This window comes from Camellia sinensis, chromosome 15 (genome assembly GCF_055761805.1).
Source record: "Camellia sinensis isolate YWXY chromosome 15, ASM5576180v1, whole genome shotgun sequence".
In the NCBI taxonomy this organism is placed as follows: Eukaryota; Viridiplantae; Streptophyta; class Magnoliopsida; order Ericales; family Theaceae; genus Camellia; species Camellia sinensis.
In genome coordinates this window covers 87,656,637-87,678,115 of record NC_138975.1, presented here as the reverse complement: position 1 = coordinate 87,678,115, position 21,479 = coordinate 87,656,637, and the positions used below count along the sequence as shown (strand labels likewise).

The window sequence follows — 21,479 nt, the reverse complement described above, 5'->3', positions numbered from 1 at the left end:
GTATCTGATAAAATGGACCCAAGGTTGTTCTGAATATCTAATATGTCTGAGATACCTGTTATATGTTTGACCAAACGGTCATTGTAATAATATGATACAACTGTAGTCAATTGGACCTAAGATCATTCTGACAAGCTATGATTTGCTATGTTCCTTTATATACATCTGTTATATGTTGGACCCAAGGTCGTTCTGTCATATATTGGACCTGAGGTCATTCTGTTATGCTTTGAACTTGATATAAAAATGAATATGTCTAAGTATTGAAACTCATTCATGTAACCCATTTACTTTGATGCTATTCACTAGGCTTATATATAGGTGAGCAGCGGGATTACCTGCCCTAGAGATACAAGAAGATTACCCAAATTTTGTGATGTTAACCATGAAGGGCCTCTTGGATGAGGCTTTGTTTCCCTTTTGTTTTTGTTGGTCATGTTTGATCATCTTTTGTTTACAACAATATTGAGTTTTGTATATCTATGACTTGTACTTATGTATGTCTTTTGGATATGTAACCATGTATGAAGGAATGTATTTTGGATTTGGGTTATTAACTTATAAGTTTTCCGATATTCCATATATGCATAGCTCATTGGACAATTGTTATTATATTATTATCTGCTTCCGCTTCTAGCCCTGTATTGTTAATTATACTTTGAACTTTTGTTTGAGGCTGTGGGTAATCTCCTGATTATTGGTCGGTTATAATCCAAACCGCTAGGGGCGGGTTCGGTTCGTGACAACTTTCGAAAATGTTTAGAACTTTGCAGGCTTGTGTTCTGTTACAATGTTGATCTTTTTCAACAAAGATACTCATTGGGAATTTGTGCAGAAATAAAATAAAATGGAAGCAAAAATAAAATAAAATGGTCATAGAAAATAAGAATGTAAAATTTACGGGGCTTGGCAAAAAAATGCCTACATCCATGGCTGAGTGAGAGCAATCACCTACCTGTAGAAATATTACAATGGTGAGATAAATAAATACACTCCACGGTATTTTCACCGCACCCCCTCATTCTTTCCTGGTCTCAATCTTTCACTCCTCACACAAGGATACACACAGTTAGCACTCACAAGAAAACAACCCATTGTTGCTTCACCTATACAACTCATTATTATTTCCCTTCTTAACTTTTTTACTCCCACCGTGTTTGTATACATCATTCACACTATTTGTCCACTTGTACCCATTAGACACCTTTAGGTCATGTTTGTTTGGGTGGACATGAGCTTGGGATTGGACTAATAGTCCAATAAAATTATTAATCCGATGTTTGGTTAAACAATTGAAGCACGGACTAATTATTTTAAACTTGACTATTAGTTAAGATAGGATACATAATCCAACGGATTCGTAGTCCTAGTATTATTAGTCATGGGAATGCTAATCCAGTCCGCCCAAACAAACATGGCCTTAGTGTGTTATCACGGTACACATAACGTCACTCAATATATATAGATATATCATGTAACCGATGGCTACAACTAGAGAAGCTAAAGTAGTATATTTGACAGGCAAAAAGCCTTTGCTTTGCTCTTATAGTCTTTGGCTCTCTTTCATCTTCCTTTATATGCTCTTTTCTTTTCTTTCCTTTCGCTTTCTAAGCAGGGGTTGGAAGCAACTCTCGTACATTCGCTCAGCGAAAGAAGCCTCGAAGGGCTCATCTTGGGTTACTGAATAGTCGTCCGACTACTTGGTGACCGAAAGAAAACCAAAACAGCTGGTTTCGACCTTGAGGTCTATTTCCCAAGGGTAATCCATCCGGCCCTTCCCCAATCTATACAAGGAGAGCCGAAGATAACAAAAGAGGCATCTACCTTGGTAAGAAGATATCTCGATAGATGGAAGACTATAAAACCAATTACTTATCTAGAATCTAGAATCAAGGGCTCCCTTCTCTTCTGCGGAGTCATATACTTAAGACTTTATATAAACTTCCCCAGTTGAGAGGAAGCTAGTTCAATAGAAGCTGGATTTCTATGTGAAAGCTCAGTTTAGCCAAGCCTTGACTTGAAAGCAGTCCAATACTAGCCAGATGAAAGAGACCATCTTCTGGTCTTCATCTGCATTGGAAAAGAGCGGAGTGATTAGTTTCTTTTTTTCCTGGATGAGAATGCCCATCTCAAAAGGCTATGCACCTTGATCATCCTAGGCTGAGAAATGCACTTCAAAAGCTGCCCGTTGCAAGGAGGAATTGGCAGGGATTCCTTAGCTGCAACTCCTTACTCATTTCTTTTTTTAGAATCTCATTTCTTGTCTGATCCTCTTCAAGATCGTCTGAACTGTACATGATACCTCTTCTTGGTCGAATTCAAGGATTCCAATCAGCTCAAGGATTAGAATTAGTTCAATACTGCAGTCCACGCGAGGCCAGATCTTCAAAGAGGGTCATCTCCGGCTAGCACCTCAATTTCAAGATTGATTAAATGGGCAATTTCCTATAAGAAAATAGGGCATCTTGAGTTTCAAGCGGATCATGTAAACCACCCTTCTAATCAGAAGCGCATGCCTAAAAAGGGCCTAGAGCACTCATTTTAAGCAACTCTTTGGAGGAGGATTGGTGGCGACACAGCAGCTCTTGGTCAATACCATCACCACACCATACCAAATTTAACAAAACAAAACATGAGAGAACCCAATCTCTTTTCTCGTTTATTTATCCAAACAAAATATATTTTATTTTTTTTAATAAAAAAAAAAAACACAATCTTTTGTCTGTCAACTTTAAGTAACCTTTTATTCTCTTTCTCCTCGTTTTTCCCCGTGGATGAGCCAACTCACTCTCAAGTCTCAATTATCATCCATCATTCAGGTTTTTCACTTTCAAACAAAAGAGATGCCAAACAACACATCATATGGAATGCATATATACGGCGGGATGGGAGTAGACACACAAAAAGCTGAAAACATAGACATTTATTTCTGTATGGTTTATGCTGATACATTGGGAAAGCAAAAAATGGCACAACTTGCTGAGAAAATCCTAGGCTGGCTAATCAACACAAGGTCCTTTGTGGCTGATTTGGTGGTGGCTCTTTCTTTGGACATAACACTCAACCTTAACAATAAAGATTGAAAATACAGGAGAAATGAGAGAGGGCAAGGTGATCTGAGAAGATAAACTAAAATTAAATAAAATTAATCGATAAAAATTAATAACAATAATATAAATAAAAGAACACCCATTCAGTGACTTGACCGTACTGCAAGAAATATTCTCATCCCATTCTGGAACAGCACCAAGCAAATGCAGAAACATTTGGGACTCCCTTGATGATAAAAAAACACAATGCATTAAAAAAATTATACAATTCAACCTGCTCAATTGATGGAATCTCCCCTAAAGCTACACAAAGAGAATGAGAAGAACCCCATATTCCAAAATGGGGTTTTCAAGCTGTCTCAATTTCTACCCTGAAAATATCAACAACAAAAAAACATCAAATCTCCATTCCTTCTGCTCTCACAAACATCCTGAAATTGTAATCCCAAAAACTAGATAAGATTTGCCCGCTTTAGGAACCTGATTGTTCTGCAATAATAAGGCCATATTGATTCCACAAAATCCAGGTACTTTTCAGCCGCCCACAGTTCCAAATCTTTTCTCTTTGTTTTCGACAACTCTTTGTAGTCTAAGTTTTTAATTACCACCACATGTTTCCATAAATGATTGTATATTCCATGACCAATGTAATTATATGCCACTGCATAGTAGGTGGGTAAGTTGTTTACTAGTTTAACTGTCTGCTTGAAGCTGAAAACATAGAGCGCACATAAGCCATGAAGTATCTTAATATAGAGAGCAACAACCAATGGCCCACAAACCCACAAAGGGGTCAACTCCTTCGAAACTTCAGCTCCATAAGCAACATTAACTGCCAGGTACAAAGGGATGCTGCAAATATAGGCACAACAATCAGAAGCTAAAAAACTATGTCGCGTGAACGTGTGGTGTGTATATCATCACATTCAAGAAAGATAATATAGCATATGTTAATAACAATGCAAACAATGACATGGTAGGACCTCTGACTTTAAAAAATTGCGATGTGAGGATTGTTGACAATCCACAAAACTCAGATTAAAATGGAAATGTATTTTTGGTAAACCTGCTTTCCTTAAAAAACTAGTAATTTAAAAATATCCAAAATTGTGTTAAATTAACAGGACACAGATTTGATTGCAACAAGCAGTTAAAGTAGAATCAACATTCCACTGAGTAAAACTAATGGTGTGTTCCACTAGGTTATCAATAGGTAGGAGTAATTTGTTCTCTCTCAAACTAGTAATACATTATCTCTTATTCCCAAACATTCAGAAAATAGAAGGTGGGGCCATTCTGGTCAGAAGAGTATCAGAAAAGCTTGACTCAAGCAAATAACAGACAAACATTCAGTCAAACAGTGGGAAATGGGGTTTGATCTCTGTTTTTCTTTCAAGCTTTGTAACAAGAAAGTCTTCCCAACAACAACAAAGATGAACAATATCTTGAACTTCAAAAAAAAAAAAAATGGAGAGAGAGAGAGAAAGAGAGATTTAAACTGTTATACTTACAATATTAATAATGGTATCTTTACTGTCGCATCTAGACCCCAAAAATAGCACCAAACTGCCTTTAGAATCTCACCTCTTTCTTTCTTTTGCACCCCATTCCGCATAACTGAAATTTTCCCCGAGTCTGGTCCATCCAAAGTTTCATCCACTACTTGATTTGAGGGTTGTGTGCACAATAGTGTCAGCCAATTCTTGAATAACTTTTGTATAGCCACAGATCCTGCTATTGTCTCATCTGCTTCAGAAGCATAGGAAAGCGGAGCATCCTGCAACTCTTGAGATTCTGTGAAGGTTTCTTCACTCCCTTGTACATAAGAAAGCTTGACAGAATTCTTGGCAGACTTCCATCCACTTACTCTGCTTCCTGATTCATCATTTTGGGCACGGCCTTTAAACAATGAAATTCTCAAAGATTTTGCCTTTGGTCCATGGAGAAGAGTAGCTCCAACTCTGTGGAAACAAATTAACTAATTTGTTCAAGATATAAGAACATAAAGAAAGAACTTTCATGACCACTGAAATGTACAACTTTTCATCTGACGATACTCAAGAAACAATTGAATGTCCCATGAAATAAGAATGGGTCCAATCAGTCCTCCACAACACTAGAAAGCACCACAACGTTTGAATGAGTCATGAAGACACAAAAATCAAGTGACTCAAAAAGTAAATGAATTCGTTTATTAAAAAAATGCTGTTATCAGCAAATATCATAAGCAATGTCCTCTGAAAATCCTAAAAATAACCACTTCATATGGAATACACCCAGTGACAAAAACAAATGTCTTAAATTCAGGACACAAATAAAATTGTCCCATCCACCACAGAAATATTCCCTAAATAATGTCACATGGTTTAGAGTATACAAAACTAAAATTTATCAGTATCAAGAAGCCAATGTAAAGTCACAAACTGATTGCAGGTCAGTACTACTACAGCAAAGTTTACTTGGTTTGGTTACAGTTCGTAGTATATTTGGCCAATATGCATTTACTATTCTAAAGATTAGATTTGGCTTCAATCATTAAGAGTAAGCATAAATGAAATATGCAAGAGTAAAACTGCAAATTTAATAAATGATTCCAACATATGCCCACCCTTATACAACCAGTGATTATTTTGAAATATCTCTTTTTTCAAATGTTCCTTTATCTTTTTTCTCTAAGTAAAAGTATTTTAATAAAAGCAACACGGGGCGAAAGTAACTCTTAAAAGTTTTCCTAAACTTATTCCTTTGCAAGTTTGCAACTGATGAGTGTGGGTGAAGTGTGTGCAAAAGTAGTCGGTCGTTGACCTCTGGAAAGATGGCGGGCGCTTCAATGATTTGAGATCACCAGAGGTGGTGAGGAGGAGGCCAAGGCAAAATTGGAGAGGGAGAGATTGGCAGTGATGGACCTTGAACACTAATGTTTAAGTGTATTCAAGTGTGAGTATGAGTGTCTAAGTGTAGGACTTGTGTGTTGTGAATCTGTGTTGTAGTGTTGGAGTTGTGATTGTACCTGCCTACTGCATATATGATATGTTATTGTCACGACCCCACTCCACCCCTAGTAGAATGGTGCCGTGATGACCAGTAATCCGAGATTACCAAAGGCCAACTTACAAGGATTCACACAATCAGAGTATATATATATGAGGCCTACATGTGCGGAAGCAATAAATTTAAATCTAAGTAGTCCATTAGAGCTGTGTATAGATCAAATGAAATGACATACATTTTAACATGGTTTACAACTTGGATACAAATAAAATAAAGTACATATCACATCTTGATCAAAAGGCTTCTCAAGCCGACATATACAAAAGAAATGAATTGAAACTAAGAAACATAATCTTCAAGAGGCTAGCAAAATGAATCCAAAACAACATGCACATAACATCTAGGCGTCACCGCCTTCTTGCTCGTCACCTACATATATATAAAGGGGAGGGTGAGCTTGGATACTCATTGAATGATATAATTAATAAAGGTTTGAATGAATGATATCCGAGATCTTTATCAAAACAATACATATCGTAGCTTGTAACAAAACATGGGATGAATCAAGTTCTTCAATCAAATCTTTCAAATGTTCTTGAGATGTTTAATAACATCTACATAATACATGGGGGATGACATTCCGGACAAAACAAGGGAATAATCGACCCGGAATCGATTAGACAAATCCACCCGCACAAGGCCGTCGGTGGGGCCATCCGTACAAGATCGTCGATGGCAGAGATCTCTCAAACAAGGTGCTACATGGGCTGACTTTCCAAGAATGTCATCAAAACAAGATAATACTTGATACAAAAATTAGAGATAATCATTCATGCTTGATCAAATACTTTTCCAAAACGAAGCAAAGCTTTATCAAAACTTTACAACATAGCTTTGTTAAAAATACCACTCACATAGCTCTTCGGGTGTAGGGATTAAGGCAAGGATCCAAGACCTACAAATACATAATAAAGTCTACTGAATGCACTTCAAGAAGACAAGAAGGAATGCTCAAAGATGGCTATGCAATGCATTCTCAAAACAAGCTTTACATGAATGAAAATGATCCCGGCATTCTTTCCAAAACCAAGTTAAGACAAAGTAAAACATGTTGGGAGTTAACTCACTATTTTTCATCTAGGGAAAACATGTTGGGTACCAACCAGGTCTTGGAATGGATGCACAGAAATGATCTAGGCAAATATGACCTAGCTGGGTGAACCCGGGAGGTCTTGGCCGAGGTCTCACACCTCTTAGCCGAGGTGTGGTTACCTAGGCTTCGGCGTGCAGCTGCCTGCCGAGGTGTTACAAGGTGCCAGCAAGGGTGTACCATGGTCGGCCTAGGTGTGTAGTGGTTAGCCTAGGTGTGCATGCAAGATAGACTAATGGTGCAAGTGATCTTGCAAGATAGGCCAAGGTGAGATACGATGCTTGGCCTAGGTGTGAAATCTAGGCAAGAGTGGTCTCGGTGACCACACCTAGGGAAATAGTGAAGTCTGGAAATCTGGGTTTCTCTCTTGAAGAACATGAAGAACATGAAGGACAAGAACATGAAAAACATGAATGCTAAAATCATAACTTCTTTATTCAAAATCTGAGATTTCATGAGATGAGTTTGAAAACATGGACCTGGATACCCATACTTGGAGATTTCATGAAAACAAACACAAAAATATGGATCTTGATACAAACTTTCGAATCAAAACATGGTTTTATTTCAAGAACACAAGAACATCATTTTCTCTTTCTAAAACAAGTTTTAAATCAATACATGGCTCATGAATCATGCTAGATCATGCAATGTGATCGGATCAACATAAAGAATAACAAGAGTAGATCAAGAATCTAACTTCAAAACACGGATCTAACGGTTCAAGGTGTGAAGATCAAGCTTGGAAATCTAGTTCTCTCTCTAAGAACTTCTCTCCCTCTTCCTAGAGCTTCTCTCTCTATAAAGGCAAAGATATGACAAATGATATGTTTTCTCTCTCTGTTGGCTGACTTAACCCTCTGCTGGGACACGTGGCAACGACTGGTTGGCTCTCCTCAAAAGGTGATAGAATGACAAGACAAGAGTATGACAAAGTGTATACAACAAGTAAGGTGACATGGGCACTCCGGCAGATAATGATCTCGGGTTAGGACATAAGCTTCGACAAGAACGTTTCAATGATCTCGGCTAGAAAGGATAACACTTGGCCAAGCTGTGCCACACCTCGGCCTAGATGTGCCACACCTCGGTCTAGGTCATTCCAGTCCCGGAACAAGATCACTAGGTGCAAGGATCAAAGATCTAGGACGCCTAGATGATAACATCTCGGCCTAGATGATACACATCTCGGCCTAGGTGATGCACACCTCGACCTAGATGATGACATCTCGGCCAGTATGCCAGGGTGAAGGTGGAGGTCAACCAAAGTGGTTCCAAGATGGTCCTAGGTGTAAAAGGCTCAAAGGTGTGACCTACGCTTAAGATGACTTAGGCTTGGCATGACCTAGGCTTGGCATGACCTCGGCTTGGCATGACCTCGGCTTAACATGACCTAGGCTTGGCATGACCTAGGCTTAACATGACCTAGGCTTGGCATGACCTAGGCTTGAGACAGCAAGGAAGGAACAAAGCATGCAATCAACACTTAGGCAAATCACATAAGCACAAAACAAGACAGGGACCTTTACTTAGGCAAAACAAGTCAAAGTCTACAAATGCAAGCTTAACAAGAGAAAATCATGCAAATGCTCATGAACATGACTAAGGCAAAAATGTGGGTTATTATAATTATATAGCCTCCCGGTATATTGGAGCACAAGCAACTTGTTGGACAGGTGGCTCGTTCTTCCAAACTCTGCCAGAAGTGATATAAGCCCTACTACCATTTGTGGTTTGATGGCAGGCGGGAGAGCTACATATCATATATACATCACGTGGTGTGAGTGTAAGGTCGATATTGTCTCTTCTCCAAGCCTAATCAAGATGGACTTAGCAAGAAAACAACCATCTTGACAATCCCATGACCTCAACCGATAGTCCAGGATCCTCTGATGATGCCAAGCGGTGATGCATGGGTCCTGCTTCTAACCTAGGCAATCAAATAGGTGAATGGGCCAAGAGCCTATCCCAATGTTTAGGAGAACCAAGGGCTCACTCTTATCAATCAAAGTCTAATGTATGTAAGTAGGCCAAGGGCTTGATTATATTGTTGTTTGGGCTTGGAACGAGGTATGAAGAGCCATGGACTTGTGGGAGTCATGGTGCTGCTTGTTAAAAGCCTCTTCACACTTGGGCTTATGTGCATACTCTCGCTTAGGGTAAGCATGTATTAAGGTTTTGCATGATACCTTATCAATCTGCCATACAGGCAGGGTGTTGGTAACATAGCGCCCGAAGGGATCACCATGTATTGGGCATGTGATACATCTACGTGGTGCCTTATCGATTTGCCATGCAAGCGGAGCATTAATGATGTGTCTAGAACCCGTAAGGCTTATCATGTATCGAGCGTAATACAAATACCCACAGTAATGCCCCTCTACAAATGCTCTTATGAGAATATTTATGCATGATTATGCTAAAATTTTGAAAATATTAGCTCATGCAAATAACGTATTCATATAGAGTCCAAAATTAGATTTTGGATACAATGGAAATTTTTAATTGCTCGTGGAGAATTTACATTTCTAATTTCATCCGACCCAAGCTAGTCGGACGAAGATATGGGCCTGTTGGGCAATGACTCGATTTTGTGAGATCTCTACCATTTTATAGGAGATTTCGACTTCATTCCACAGGCACCATATCCCACCCATCACCCTTTCCATGCCGCTAGGAGGTGGGTCCATGGCCTTGGTATTGGGATAACATATGATTTGACTCGTGAACTAGGCCTCGCTTTTTTTTTTTTTTTTTTTTTTTTTTTTTTATGACAGGATGGAAGCGTTCGAAAGAGTGTAGGTGCATGGAGCGCTAGAGGAAGTCTAAGGTGGGCGGCACCTTCAGTGTTGAAAAAGAGGATGGTGAGCGAAGTGTTGTGGAGAGTGCTTGACGGAGCATTGCAGGGAACTCTTCCTTCCTCCAAGTTGAGGCTTGCAAAGTCTTCTATGTCCCATCCAAGTCCCAAATCTTCATTTGGGTTTTCTAAAAGGAGCTGGTATGATGGAAACGTGGTAGTCCAAATCCCTGGGTGTCGGTCTTTGCAAGAGAATGTTGATTTGAATCCCTCAAGAGTAAAGCTACATTCTTGGTTTGGCAGGAACCAAGTGTAGAATGGTGGTATCATGTGGAGGTCAAGGTTGTTAACTCCTTCTACCATCCTCTTATTTTGCCTCGAAATTTTTTAGGCACCTCTAGGACCATATACAGAGATGTTAGGTGCTGGACCAAAGGGGATTCGAAGAACAGGCCTTGAAATTGCCATGGAGGCATGGCAAGTATTCTTAAGAAAAACTCACAAACTGGGCGACGGTGAGTTGGATTGGAGCTCAAAGCTCTGGAGTTTGAAGCTCTGGCATTTGGAGCTCTGTTGCTCGTTGGCCGCCAAACGGTGTTATCTCAGTGTCCTTGTCCTTCAGAAACTATTATTTAAGAAAATAGTTTGTTGAAGTTAAGAGGAGACTATTAGCAATGGAGTAAGAATTTACTTGAGTTTGTGGTTGCTGTGTGTTTTGCATTGGTGCTTTGCTTTCTTACAAAAAACTTGCATCGGGAATGAGGAGATGAATTCAATGGCTTTTGCAGGTTTGCTAGATAAGTTGGAAACGAGCAATTTCTACAATCGGAATGCTCAACTTCACCGGCTTTGTTACCTCTCTTAGGAGGTCATCATTTTTGTGATAGTTAGCTCTGCCATAACCCTTAGTTAAGTTGTTCTTTGCCCAGTTGTCAAGTCAGAGAGATTCTCTCTCGTGAAGTTTTGAATTGCGTTGTCCGTAACTAGTTGGTGCAATCAACTGGCGCAAGATATGGCGGGCATTATCTTGGTGTTTAAATTGCTCCTGGCTTAGCTTCTGGCTTTCCTCAATGTGTCCATTCCGCTGGGATTTTGAATCCTCTCTTTTTTACTTTTTTTTTTTCTTTTTTTGTTTTTTTTCTTTTTTCAGGAATCAAGTAGGGTCTTCTAGCTTCTGTAAAATTTCATATTCTAATGCAGAATAATTGTACTTTTTAGGGGGAACTACAAGCAAATGGGAGAAAGGGGAAAAATTACCTACACATGAAGGGTGCAAGTGTGCTTGTGGTGGGGGTGCAAATGAAAGGTTGTAGGGTGCAAGTGTCACCTGCACCCATCCACGTGTGGATTATTTTTTTCCCCTTCTCCCACCTGGTTGTAGTTCTTCCTATTTTTTATATTTTAAAATCCCTCTGGTATGTAAGATTTTTTTTTTTTGTATTGTGCCCACAAACCTAACTCTTCTGTCTTCTGTAAGATTTCATATTCTGATGCAGAATAATTTTAATTTTTGTATTGCCCTGTTTCAAAACACTCTGTCCCTTGGCCATGCTTGTGCTGGTTTCTTCTCACTCTAATTCTCTATTTGTACTAAGCTCATCGTATTTGGAGAAACTCTTCTGCCTCATATTACAAAACCCATTCATTTTTCTTTGTTTACCCATGAAAATCAATCAAATCCAGCTAGGATGGACTAGGTGTTGAATCCTTGGGATGCTATTGTGTTTGCTTGTGTTTGGCCATTGTTCCTTGCTAGTGGTGTGCGAGGAAGGATTGTGGGTGAGGAACAAAGTTAGGCGAGGGAGGGAAGCCCACCGCGAGGCTGATTTGTGGGTGTGGGCCATTTTCCATCGAGGCAAGTAGGGATGGCAATGGATAACCTACCCTGTGGGTATCCATGGAGACCCAACCCAAATACATGGGTTTTCCCCACTTTTTCTTATCCATTGGGTAGGGTAGGTGATATTCTTTAAATATCCACAGGGGATGGGTTGGGGATGGGTACCCACTAATTTCCCCATATGTTTGTTTTTTTTTTTTTTTTTTTTTTTTTTTTTTTTTTTTTTTTTTTTAAGATTCACAACTAAAACTAAATATACATTCAATCTTTTTTCTTTTTTTTATTTATTTATTTTTTCAGGTTCACAACCAAATTTTTTTTTTTTTTTTTTTTTTTTTTTTTTTTTTAAGATCCACAACCAAAGCTAAATATACCTCCAATCTTTTTTTATTTTATTTTTAAGGTTCACAACCATTTTTTTTTTAATTTTTAAGATTCACAACAAAAGCTAAATATACATTTAGTTTTTTTCCTTTTTTTAATTTTTTTAAGGTTCACAACCATTTTTTTTTTTTTAAGATTCACAACCAAAGCTAAATATATATATTTAATTTTTTTTTCTTTTTTTTTAATTTTTTTTTTAAGGTTCACAACCATTTTTTTTTTTTTTTTTTTTTTAAGATTCACAACCAAAGCTATACATTCAATCTTATTTTATTTTATTTGGCTCAACAATAAAATCAAATACACATTAATTAACATTGTCACATTATTCTTGTCAAATTTTATGCATATCTAGAATTTTTTAAATTTATTTAAAAAAAATTAAGGACATTGTCTAGTGTAGGTTTTGGTTTGCTTTTCTATGTTATTTTATTTTGTTGTGTATTGTAATTTTCAGAATGGTTTGCTTGTTCTGAAATTTCAATTAACGAGTATGAATCTATTTGTTTTATGTTATCACACAATTTATACAACATATATATATATATATATATATGAATGTATTTGAAAATAAGGAAATTGTAGAGAATCAAAACAAGCATGAGTTGTGATTGGTTAGAAATGATGGGTACATAGATTTATTTGCTAGAAAAATAAAAAGGGGATACAAAGTCATACTAAATAATTTTTTTTAAATTAAAAGAATTTTTCTTAGTTATGAACAGATTTAACTGAAATCAGCTTGTTTCCCAATGTTATGCTTGAAAAATATTTTTTATAAAAAAAATTCAAAATATATTTTTTTATATTTGGTGGTGGTGGTGATGGAACGAAGGTGAAAGTAGAAATTGTTACATAGTGGTGGGGTGATGGCGGCAGTGATGATGGTAGTGGCTATGGTGATGGTAGTGTGACAGTGAAAGTGAGAATAGTGGTGATGGTGTTGTGAAATTAGTAAAAATTTAATTGAAAAAACATTTTTTGTTTTTTAAAAGTAACAAACAACAAAATTCATGGGGACTAAAGGAAGAAGATGGAGGATGGATTGGGTGTGGTAATGCATAGATATCTTAAAATGAGTGGTTCAGATTTGTTAAAGGTATAATTAGATTTTGGATAAATTAAAATGAATTGTTCAAATTTGCTAAGAGAAAGATGGTTTAATGTCTAAATTGTCCGTGGCTAACAATTCCTTGTTTATGCCCTGATGCAATTTAATATGAGTCTTATAACACTTTCTTCAAACAAACTTTTTGATTTTCTCAAAATTATATATTTGATTATTATAAAACAAACTTTTTAATTAATTAATTAATGTGTATTTGATTTTGTTGTTGAACCAAATAAAATAAAATAAGATTGAATGTATATTTAGCTTTTGTTGTGAACCTTAAAAAAATAAAAAATAAGTTGTTAACATTAAATATATTAAAAAAGAAAGAAAAAAGATTGAAGGTATATTTAACTTTTGTTGTGAACCTTAAATAAAAAATAAAATAAATAAAAAATCGTTAACATTAAATATATTAAAAAAGAAAGAAAAAAGATTGAAGGTATATTTAACTTTTGTTGTGAACCTTAAAAAAAAAAATAAATAAATAAATAAATAAATAAATAAATAAAAATTGTTAACATTAAATATATTAAAAAAGAAAGAAAAAAGATTGAAGGTATATTTAACTTTTGTTGTGAACCTTAAAAAAAAAAAAAATAAAAACATAAAAAAAAAAAAATTTGTTAACATTAAATATATTTAAAAAAAAAGAAAAAAGATTGAAGGTATATTTAGTTTTTGTTGTGAACCTTTAAAAAAAAAAAAAAAAAAGAAAAAAAAAGTGGTTGTTAACATTAAATATAAAAATAAAAATGGGGATTAAAGTGGGTTGGGGAAAATCCATACCCATTAAAAAATGGGGAGGGTGGTACCCATGGGGAATGGGGAATGGGGAATGGGGAAAATTTATTATAGGGGAATGGGGATGGGGAATTAATATCCACCCCATTGCCCCCCATTGCCATTCCTAGAGGCAAGCAAGGTCCATAGTGGCAGGAGAAGTTGGGGGGCAAGACAAGTAGGCAGCCACGAGGGAAAGTGGGTCGCGGCAATAGTTTGGTGAGGCAACCGGATTGCAAAAGGAGAGGCGTTGGGTCGAGGCAGAAAGGGCTGATCAAGTACGAAGGAAGTTTTGCACAGTGAGATTGGGCGAAGCAAGGGTGAGTGCCACCAGGCAAAGAGTGGGGCGAGGCAAGGGTGGTTGGGGAGAGGCATCGCGGCGAGGGAAATGCCGCGAGCGGGTAGAGTTTCGATCAAGGGGAGGAGCTGCGAAGTGGGGTGAGAAGCGGTGCTTGAGTGAGGGGGGATATCTAGCAATGAAGGAAGGAAAAGAGAGATTGAGCGAGGGAAAAGAACAAGCTTGCAAAGTCGTTCGTGAGGCAAGACTGCGGACTGCTTCGATGGAGTGGGTTGCATGTAAAGGAGATTCAAGAAGTCGACCCATGGGTTAATTTAAGTCAAATCTCGTTCTACAAAGAGGCGAGTCAAGTTTGACTTTGCCAATTTGCTCAGTTGAAAAAAACGAGCAAGAGAAGGGGCAACGGGCAATGCCGCAAGAGAAAGCAAGCCATTGCTAACACTCTCCTCTTAACTTCAACAAACTATTTTCTCAAGCAATGGCTTCCGGAGGACAAGAACACCATTTGGCGGCCAATGAGCACTAGAGCTCCAAATGCCAGAGCTCTTTCAAAAGCCAGAGCTTTGAGCTCCAATCCAACTCACCACCGCCCAATGTGCAAGTTTTTCCAAAGAATGCTCGCTATGCCTCCATGGCAATTCCAAGGCCAGCTCTTCGAATCCCCTTGGGTTTAGCACCCAACATCCCCGTATATGGTCCTAGAGGTGCTAGAAAACTTCGAGGCAAAATAAGAGGATGGTGTAAGGAGTTAACAAGCCCAGACCTCCACACGATACCACCATCCTACACTTGGTTCCTGCCAAACCAAGGAGGCAGCTTCACTCTTGAGGGATCCACCTGCCAGGCAATGCAAGTGTTGATCCCACATTTCGAAATGATCCAAATCAACATCCTCTCGCAAAAACTGACACCTAGGGATTTGGACCACTATGTTTCCATTACACCAGCTCCTTTTAGAAAACCTAAATGAAGATTTGGAACTTGGATAGAACGTAGAGGACTTTGTAAGCCTCAACTTGAAGGAAGGGAGCACTCCCCGCAATGCTCTGCCAAGCACCCTCTGCTCACCATCCTCTTCTTCAACACTAAAGGTGCCGCCCGCCCTAGCTCTTCCAGCACTACATGCACCTATACTCTTTTGGACACTTCCATCTTGTCATCTTCACAAACACAAAAAAAGGAAGGAAGCGAGGCCGAATTCATGAGCTAAATCATGGGCTACCCCAATACCAAGGTCACGAACCCGCCTCCAAATGATATGGAAAGGGTGACGGATGAGATATAATACTTGTGGAATGAAGCCGAAATCTCCTGTGAAGTAGCGAAGATCCCGCGAAATCGGGTCATTGCCGAACAAGCCCACATCTTTGTCTGGCCAACTCGGGTCAGATGAAATTAGAAATGTAAATTCTCCATTAGCAATTAAAAATCTCCATTATATCCAAAATCTAATTTTAGACTTTATCTGAATACCTTATTTGCATAAGCTGATATTTTCAAACTTTTTAGCATAATCATGCACAAATACTCTCACTGATCATAAGAGCATTTGTACAGGGGCATTATTGTGGATATTTGTACCACGCTCGATACGTGGCAAACCCTACTGGTGCCACATCATTAATGCCCTACCTGCGTGGCAAACTGACAAGGCACCATGCATATGTATCACATCCCAATAACATGGTGAGCCCTTTAGGCGCCATGTCACTAACACCCCGCCTACATGGCAGACCGACAAGGCACCATGCAAAACCTTACTACATGCTTAGCCTAAGTAAGAGTACGCATATAAGCCCAAGTATGAACAACCTTGCAACAGGCAACACCATGACTCCCGCAAGCCCATGGTTCTTCATACCTCGCAAAGTCTAAATAACAATATAATCAAGCCCTTGGCCTACTTGCATACATTGGAGTTAGATTGATAAGAGCAAGCCCTTGGTTCTTCTAAACATTGAGATAGGTTCCTAACCCATTCACCTACTTGGTTGCCTAGGCTGGGAGCAAGACCCATGCATCACCGCTTGGGATCATCAGAGGATCCTGGATCTTAGTTGCACGAAGCGGGAGCGGGGGTGGGAGCGGGAGCGGAGAAGCGTGAGCCGATAGAAGTTTCTTAGATTGGGAGCGCCTCGGGAAGCGGTAATATATATATATATATATATATATATTTTAATACACATTAGAAGTTTTTTAATAAATATTTTTATTTTAATACACATTAATTATTTTTTTATTTATTATATTTTTTAAATAATGTGTTATTGTTAATTTTTTTTATTTTATTTTACATATATTTGTTTGTGTTTTTTTATTAATATGTATAATATATACTCATATATATATATATATATATATTATATTTATATGTGTTAATGTTTTTATTTATTTATATATATTATAAATATTATATATATTAATATTTTTATTTTTTTAATTAATGTTTTTTTATTATATATTTATATGTATATATATGATATATATTAAATAATAATGTGTTAATGTTTTTTTTTTAAAAAAATATATATTTATATAAAGATTATATATGTTTTATCTTATATATATATTACTTATATATGTTTTATCTTATATATATATATTACTTAGAATCATATATATCGTGACAGACAAAAGGCCAGAGAGAGAGAGAGCACGAGTGAGAGAAGGCAAAGACGAAGGAGGAGACGATGACGATCAACAAGGAGACGATCTGCGAGAGTGAGAGAGAGAGACGAACTGCGAGAGAGAGAGAGAAAGACGATCTGCCAGATAGAGAGAGAGATGATCTGCCAGAGAGACGATCTGCGAGAGCGAGAGAGAGAGACGATCTACCAGAGAGAGAGAAGAAAAACGAAGCAAAGAAGCAGGACATACCCAGAGACGACCTTCAGGTTCTTCACCTTCTTTCTCCTCTCTCTCTTTGTTGACAAACAAGTTAGGGTTTTTGTTCATAGCCACCAACGATCCCATCTTGGACAGGATCGCGTTTCTCTCTCTACAGAAACGCGATTCTTACACATTTTTTTCTTAGAAACGCGGAATCACGTTTCTTACGGAGATTCGTCACCTGGTTGCACGATTCCTGCAACTAAGTCCTGGATTGGTGACTGAGGTCATGGGATCGTCAAGATAGTAGTCTTCTTTCTAAGTCAACTCCATCTTGATCAAGCTTGGAGAAGAGGCAATAGTGACCTTACACTTACACCACCTAATGCATATATGATACGTTGTTCTCTCGTCTGCCATGATATGTTGCTCTCTTGCCTGCCATCAAACCAGATGACAGTAAGGCTTATATCACTTCTGGCAGAGTTGGGAAGAACGAGCCACCTGTCAAGTAGGTTGATTGGGCTCTAATACTCCGAGAGCCTATATAACATATCATATATGCAGTAGGCAGTCACAACCACAACTCCAACACAACACAGATTCACAACACACAAGTCCTATGCTTAGACACTCATACTCACACTTGAATACACACTCAAACATTAGTGGCCTCCTCCTCTTCTCCAATGATCTCAGGCCATTGAAGTGACCACCATCTTCCTAGAGGTCAACAATCGACTACCTCTACACACACTTCACCCACAATGAGATTATTTGACCACTATAGTTTCTTATTTTTTATAGTCAAACATTGGGTTTCAATAATGTTACATACAAATTACTTAATACCAAAACTATTTATGCACAACGCCAACACAAGAAAGGAAAAAAATATATTTTCCCCGTAACAAGGGGTATATTTTGATTAGTAAGAAAACAAAATTGTGGATTTCAAATAACATAACTAATTTTTAGATTTTTGTTGAGAAGTGAAAGAATTTTTGAACAATTTCTTCATTTTCATTTTTTTTTATCACATTTATGATGTAATTGTAGCATCATGGTTCATTTTGGGTTGACCAACATGAACCATTAGCCCCTAACCCCATCACTTTCCCAATTCAATCAATAATATAGGTTTTGAATCATTACCAAAGAGGCTCAAAATCAATCATGATGAATATAAATTAATGTACTCCCCAATAGAACAATGGCAACAAGAAAAACATGAAAGACACTACTCACCTTAAACAAGACTCGCACCTCAGTGAGACAAACCTATCTGTTTTTACAACCACGTGGAGTGCTGGCACAAATCGTTTCAACTCTATCCCTTTGTTCCATGATACATGTCTCGACGGAAATGTTGCATAAGGACCCTGAAATTTGAATGTCAATTGAGAAACATTAGTAAATTGCTCTAAATTGTGTAGTCATTTAATATTTAGAGCCATTCTTAGATAAATGATAGGGTAAATTACCAATAGGTCCTAATAGTTGGACTTAATTCCCATCAAATCCTATTGAAAATAAATCTCAGTAAAACTATGGTTAAATATAATTTTTGTGTGATAATTTTTTATATATGTCGCTAAAAATTGACAATTAGTGACTTTTTTGTCATGATTTTTATAAATTGTTACTAAAACTTACAATTAATGACATTTTTTATGATAATTTTTTTCCATAGGGCCTATTAAACAATAAGTCTACTTATTAGGACCTACACGTAAGTACCCCTAAATGATAAGCATTTCCAAGTAGAGTAAGGGGAAATTATTCAATATTCCTAGAGCACCACGTGTCTATACTTCCTAACCAATCATCATTCAATATGCCTTCTCATGTTCCTCAATCATCTAACACAATACCTCACTTACCTACCTTTTTCACTAATCATAATATTATAGAATGCCACGTGTCTATGCTCCGAAATTACTAAATAATTATCCGTAAGCCAACATGTCAAATGAAGGATAAATGTTTATGATATATATATATATATATAAAATAAAAACAGAATAAAATAAAGGATTCATGATGCATAATCTCCATACACTTCTGCTTTTCACCGACTAATAAAAACAACGAAAAATCGCGATCACTGCTTTATTTACCTGCACCTGATGGGTTACCAACGCCATTATCTCCACTGCAAGCAAGCAATCATTTACCCAAAAAATTTTAAAAAGCGCACCTGACACTGCGAGCACAATGAATTTAGCACTATAAAAACACATCATAAAATCCCAACAATTCAAATTAAAAAAAAAAAAAAAACATAACACAGCAATCCACCCATAAAACGAATGCAGAGTAAAAGAGGGCAAAATTCAAGCAAAACCAAAAGTTACAGGCGCAACTGAATCAAATATAGCAAAATTCGTACTAATATAAAGTTAAAGCATTTCCCAAACTACTAAGTAAGCGCCTTCCTTTCGTTCCCAAAACCCTAAATACCAATATCCTACAAATGTATATACACATACAACATACATATATGTAGAGAAAGAGAGAGAGAGAGAGAGTTGGGGTGCTTACAAGAGATTCTGATCTATACTCCTTGGCAAAAAGGGGAAGGGAGACAGAGAGATAATGATGATGATATATATGAGCTAACATAAATGTATATATATATATATATATATATAATGGAGATAAATATGAAAGAGATGATTCAAAAAAAAAAAGTACACAAGACTTGAATTGAATTGAGAGAGAGAGCGAGGAGGACAGAGGCATCATAGAAATGGTACGTGACCAATTGGAGAGGTGGGGAATCATTTGGTATTTAAATTAGGAAAAATACATATTAAAATAAAAAATAAAAAATGAAAAAAAGAAAAAATTACAATTTTAAATTTTAAAAATATTATGAACATTAATAATTAATTTTTTTCATTAATTTATAAATATTTGTGAAAAAGATACTAATTATAATTTTTTTCAAATTATTAAGGGTTTTTTTTTCTTTCTTTCTTTTATTTGTGTTTTCCATTTTATATGAGATTTTTTAGAATTTCAGTATTCTCATTTTATAGTCGTTAATCTCATTTTAATTTTCCTCTTTATCACTCTTTTTTTTTTCACACTTTTTCTTCTATTTTTATTTTTTTCTTTTGCAAATCATTTTATTGCCAATCATTATTGATCATTTTCAGTCGAACCAATAAATGCGTTAACTCACTTTAGGGATGGGGCCTATTCGTTTCATATCCATCTCGAATCCATCTTGGCTTGGTTGATACATACGTGGGTAATAACTATTGATCGAGTCCGCTTGTCCTTGGGAAACTACGAGAGAATGGATGAAATGAGACCGAGGCTGGAACTCCCATGGTTCATGGTTGCCAATCCATTTGAAATATCCAAAAGAGTAGCTTTCTTGGTCTTGAATGAGTCCCTTTATCGGTGAGTGGACAAGTACCCATTGTTTTTAATCTTTCTTTTGTCTTGTAGCTTACAAGCTCATTTCTTTGGGGAGCTTCTATTTGCACACACAATATTCACTCTTTGCATATCCTTCCCACTATACACACTAAAAAAGTTAATCCCTAATTATTTTACTCACTGCATACACGTTTCATTCCACATCTACCCTCATACACACACACACACCAGACCCTCAAACCTAGCTCTCCCAACGGTGCAAATACACACCTATTGAAGTTGCATCTCTCACATTATCCTGTTTCACACATTACCCCGTAGCTCCCCGTAGCTCCGTGCTTCACACATTTTTCATCCCCAAAGCCACATCCATCAAGACATCCCATTGAAGCATTGAATTCCACCACATTTTCGATCCTCATTCGTATTTAGGTTAGTTTACTTTTCAATCCTCATTCCTATTTAATTTGTAATGTAGAGTTTTGTTTTTACCATTTTCGAAACGAACCCACCGAGTGTAAACAAGTTGTTCGGAATTGGTTTTCCAAAATTAAACAAGTTGTTCGGAAGTAGAAATCCGAAAATAATCATTTATTTCAACAGTAGATTTTCGAAATTTTTTCATTATTTCGACAGTCAACTTCCGAATATTTTTAATTCGGACAACATTTAACTTTCGAATTTTTTTTTTTTCGGTTTTCAACTTTCGAGCATAATATATACTTTCAGATTTCAACTTCCGAACAGTTTGTTTGTTTGTTTGTTTGTTTGTTTTTTTTTTGTCCCCCTTCTTTTGTATATTCTTTTTACAATTGTATAGTCATTAAACATTAATTTTTGCAGATAATATGGA

At 37.0% G+C, this 21,479-nt stretch overlaps 1 protein-coding gene across 2 annotated transcripts; it reads right to left on the bottom strand.

The window, feature by feature from the left end:
- Positions 1 to 3,135: 3,135 nt before the first annotated feature.
- LOC114266042 (uncharacterized) lies at positions 3,136 to 20,022 on the bottom strand. 2 transcript variants are annotated; one of them, XM_028206932.2, is made up of 5 exons: positions 19,778 to 20,022; positions 19,354 to 19,439; positions 18,482 to 18,615; positions 4,562 to 5,011; positions 3,136 to 3,902 (listed from the first exon to the last, which is right to left on the bottom strand). In XM_028206932.2, exons 2-5 carry the CDS (start codon positions 19,378 to 19,380, stop codon positions 3,503 to 3,505), a joined length of 1,011 nt encoding a protein of 336 aa, XP_028062733.2. In that variant the 5' UTR covers positions 19,381 to 19,439; positions 19,778 to 20,022; the 3' UTR covers positions 3,136 to 3,502. The 2 variants fall into 2 exon arrangements, with proteins under 2 accessions (XP_028062733.2, XP_028062732.2); XM_028206931.2 differs by having other exon boundaries at positions 19,626 to 19,787.
- Between the last annotated feature and the right edge of the window lie 1,457 nt (positions 20,023 to 21,479).